At 34.3% G+C, this 4,814-nt stretch overlaps 1 protein-coding gene across 1 annotated transcript; it reads left to right on the top strand.

The window, feature by feature from the left end:
- The first annotated feature begins 257 nt into the window (after positions 1-257).
- Positions 258-2,778, top strand: LOC120077699 (F-box/RNI-like superfamily protein). Its single transcript, XM_090313760.1, has 3 exons — positions 258-1,110; positions 1,770-2,050; positions 2,143-2,778. The coding sequence occupies exons 1-3, from the start codon at positions 369-371 to the stop codon at positions 2,377-2,379; spliced, it is 1,260 nt and encodes a 419-aa protein (XP_090169886.1). The 5' UTR covers positions 258-368; the 3' UTR covers positions 2,380-2,778.
- Positions 2,779-4,814: the final 2,036 nt, after the last annotated feature.

Raw genomic sequence — 4,814 nt, 5'->3', positions numbered from 1 at the left:
AATTACAAGAGTCCTCTGTGTTAGATTACGATTCTAAATGCTTTCTGTTTCATTTTGGAGGAGTTTGGATGAAAACATGGAGGCATTTTCGTGTAGTTGTTTTTATAGAAAAGACTATAGTTCCGGAATTAATCCCTGTGATTTTCTACAATTTGCTGAACTAAAACATGAGAAGATGATATTTGTGTGCAAATTGTATGAAATTTTGTTGAATCAGGAAGTTTGAACGATTGATGATTCCTTATGGTCCTGGTTTACGATAACAGTGGCATGTTGAATGAACTAATTTACCTTTCTTCTCCTGCTGATTCTTGTATGTGAAATGTCTGGTTACTAACAACAATCTGTTTGATAATTGTCCACACAGAATGGACTCACTCCCAGATGCTATTGTTCAGTGCATCTTGTCACATATGAGCAATGCTCGAGATGTGGCTGTCTGCAATTGCGTATCGAAGCGTTGGAAAGACTCAACGCCCTACATTAGAAGTCTCTATTTTCCTCGCAATTCCTTTGATAACCATTCGGGCGGGCTGAGTCCCGACATCATCATTTGGAAGATGATATCATCCATTGTTCACTTGGAGGAGCTTGTTGTTTATAGTCCATTTTCGGGTGTTGGTCTTGCTTCATGGCTGTCTAGTGTTGGCCCCACGCTTCGACACCTTGAGTTACGGATGGATAATCTGGTGGATCTTCAGGCTTGTCAAGAGAGCCCTTCAAAGTTGGAATGCCTTAGATCTGCAGCAAATTTGGAGTCACTTAATTTATGGGGCGTGTTAATGACACATTCACCTAGATGGGATGTGTTTCAAAAGTTAAAAAACCTTGAGATTGTTGGTGCTAAGTTTGAGGATCCTGCATTGAACAGTGCCCTTCGTGCATGTCCTAATTTGTCCAACTTATTGCTCCTTGGCTGTGAAGGTCTTACTGCAGTTTCAATTGAGCTGAAGCATTTGGAGCAGTGTAAGCTGGATTTCTATGGCTTGGGGAACTGCTCACTTTTGATCAATTCTCCTAAACTTCAACTCCTTGAAGTTCAAGGCTGTAGTTGGATTAGAGCCCGTGGGACAAGTTCCTTGAGAAATCTTTCAATTGCCAATAATCAAGGTAATCATCATAACTAGAAATCTGATGAAGGAAAGTTCAGTATGATTCTTTGGAGGGTGAAAAATGCTTTCAACCAATTGAAAAATTATCTTTCACAGTATGCATGTATGTGATCAGAACACTAAATAGAAGAACCTTAATTATAACTACCACATTCAAAAGTCATTCCAAACTCATTTGTGACCTTTATGATATTAATCGTCTTGTTTATCTTCACCGTTTACAAAATACGACATGATTTAGAGTATATACTCGTTTCTTGTATGGAAATCATTAATTGGAACTTGGAAGAGTACAAGGTGGAAGTTTGCAAACTTTTTACTTTAAGAAGTTCTACACTCAAAGGATAACTTTAAGAGCCTTGAGATATCGATTGCCTTGTTTATCTTTATGGTTCGAAATACGATATGATACAAGGATAACTTTGTTTCTGTATGTAAAAACCTCTATTAGGAAGAGCCTACATGGTAGGTTCTGATAAGTTTGCAAGTTCATTATTTAAAAGTACTACGCTTTAAGAGTAATTTGAACCTCGTTTTCAAGACCTCTGTGATATTAATTGCCTTCTTTATCTTTACAATTTGCAAAGTACGACATGATACAAGGGATAAAAACTTTGTTCTGTTTTTCTCTTTTTTTTGTATGGAAACCTTTGATAGGAAGAGTCTACATGGTGGATTTTGATAAGCTTGTTTCACTGGAGTCTCTATCTTTAAGAGGTGTTCAATGGTGTTGGAATGCAATAAGCAATATTCTTGAATGTGGGAGTGAGGTGAAACATCTTTACATGAAGGTTGAATTCAGTGGAGACTTTGATGCACTTGAACCTTTCCCAGAAATTGACTTTGTTGAGTTTTTTAATAACCATCCAAAGTTGCAAAAGTTTGACATCCATGGAGCCATGTTCGCTGCACTTTGCCAAAAACACAGCCTTAAAAATGTAAGTAGAATCAGTGCCTGCCAAATAAGACCAACTTTTTCTTGAGATGGATTGATTTCTTGGCTTATAAATTACATTCTTTTGGTACTCAGGTGGATCCAGATTTTGCAATCTCATGTTTGGAGGAGGTTTGGGTTACGGTTAGATCGCCGTTGAACGCCGAACAGAAGATGAATACTCTCGAATCATTTATAAAGTATGCCAAGAATTTGAAGTCACTGGTAATAAATATTCTAAGAATGAAGAGTAGCCATAGCAGTGCAGATGATTTCTTTGATGACATTTGCAAGTTTAGATGTTGCAACCCCACGGTCGTTCGCATTGAATAAAAGCCAAGTGAGGCACTTTTCCTCTCATTTGTGATTTTAAGTTCATCATTTATCTTTTACATTCTCTGATTACAGGTTGACCTGCTGAAATGATTAACTTAGTTTGGTCATTCTTTTATGAATGAATTCATAACTAATTGCTCGTTTCCAGCCTTGTTCGATGCGACCATCGATCAAAGATGTTCAATTGTTGCTGGCTTGAGCATAATTTAATTGGTCAAGTAACCGTTTTTATAGGTCGTGTGTGAATTGTAATATTCGAAAAATGAAAAAGGTAAACGGATATTGGTATCGAAGAAATGTATTTTCTTTATTGGATATCTAAATTCCTTAGTTTGAAGGAATGACCGAAACGTTTTCCATAATAAAGATTGGATAAATTTTTCTGATGCACAAGAACGAAGTGTGTTCTAGTTTTAGCCTACTAATTTGAATAAAGAGTGTCTTTTTGTCTGGAAGGTTGAATTATAAGCTTAGTAGTGGAGTTTTAGGTTGTTTGAAAGGTTCAACTTTAAAAGTATGTTAAGTTATTAGTCTTTCAACTTTCAAGTTTATATCAAATGGTTTGTTAAACTTTGAAAAATGTCTAATAGGCCTTCACTTTCGATTGTGTAATAAGTTTGAACTTTTAATTGTATCTAATTGGTCAAAGACCTATTAGATATAAAATCTAAAGTTTATTGTCCAATTAAATTTTGTCTTGTGGATTTATTAATTTTAAAGGAGGTTGAATATGATATGGACTGATTTATTAGACAAAAAAATTGGAAGTTTAGGAACTTAGTTGATATTTTTAGAGTCCAAGAGCCAATGACACAATTGAATGTGAGGGGAATAACAACTCAAACCCATAGCGAAAGCAATGGGTCATCTTTGATTTAACTTAGAATTAAATTAGAAAGTAAAGGTTAAGCAAGTTGACTCTTTTTGGATTATTTATGGTGGGTTCAAAATTTTTGTTTTACCTTTGTAATTACATCTTGCACTTTAAGTATCATTGGTTTTATAAACGATTTGTTTATGATCATACCATAAACTAAGTCCCTCTCGGGCCAGTAAGAGAGTAAGGTTCATTGTTCAAATCACGAAATTAGGACTCAAGAGAGTTACTCATCTATTTGCCATATACAAGACGAGGTGAATCCCAACTCATGAAATTATGTTTCCAAGTATTGATTTAGTCAATTGAAATGATAGACTTGTTGAATTAGCGACTAGAGACATTCTTGTCCATGCAAATAAAATGACAAGCCTACATAGACAAAAGTTTATAACTCATTCAAGATTAAGATCGTTACATATGATCATTCTATGAAATATATATCTCTTCAATTAATGAATTTATAAGGAGAGATGAAATATAAAATACTATATAGGATGTCTCTATTGGGAATGACCTAAACTTGCAGTTTGTAAATGCTGTCGAGTTTTTTTATTTAATAAATTACTATTGATACTGCATCTTTCTATGAAAATCTAATAAACGAATTCATGGCTATAACATGAATACTTTAACTTAACATGAATACTTTAACTTTAATAGATCAAGTTTTAGTATGTAGCCAAAATGGTCTATAAGGATAAGATTGGATATCCCATCCTTGTGATACTATTGGATGCTGCTCATTTTGTATATTGATACAAATGATGTGATCCAAAAAATCATTCATATAGAGACATATGAGTGGGGTATCCTGTGTAATGAGTTTGCATAAAATCAAACTTTGAAATAGTCACTTTTCTTTATAACAACCGTTTACTATTAAAATTGACTATCTCAAACTCAATTACCTAGGGTAATTCAATTTTAATCCTGAGTTAACTACGAACTTCTGTTTATTTAGGATTATTCCAGCATTGCTCAATAAGCCTCCCATTTTGGGATAAGATCAGATAGGGACGGGTTAACGGGTTGTTCTCTTAAGCGTTGATGTCTTATCTTGAACAATAGGACCCTGCACTCTCATGGAAGAGAGGGTAATGATTTTTAAGTTGGACTATAAACCAATTGTTCAATGGATGATCAGTGGGAGCTTAAGGAGCAAGATGTATTTATAGGGGTAAAACGATAAGGATAACCTTTAACCCAGCTGTAAATACGAATGACCTGTGAAGGATCTATTATGGTTAAAATGGGCAGAAATATATCTACAGTGAGGAGAGTGCAACTGTTGAGCTATAGTAGAATGTCTGTGTAGTTAACGAAGAGTAATTAATTCGGTTTAAAGAGTTTAACCAATTAATTACAAGTCGTTGGAACTCATGATATATAGGTCCATAAGGTCTCTCTACTAGCTCGTAATTTGGATTAGTAAATTGAGTAATCTTGATAGGATTTGAAATTAGGGTTTAGAATTTGAAATGTTCAAATTCAATTAAGGTTTCTATTTATTGTATTCGATACAATTAAAATGTTTAATTTTATAGAAATTAAA

Source organism: Benincasa hispida, chromosome 5 (assembly GCF_027475165.1).
Source record: "Benincasa hispida cultivar pf3 chromosome 5, pf3_genome.v1.1, whole genome shotgun sequence".
NCBI classification, from domain to species: domain Eukaryota; kingdom Viridiplantae; phylum Streptophyta; class Magnoliopsida; order Cucurbitales; family Cucurbitaceae; genus Benincasa; species Benincasa hispida.
The sequence above is the reverse complement of the archived record's forward strand: the minus strand, read 5'-3'. Positions and strand labels throughout refer to the sequence as shown.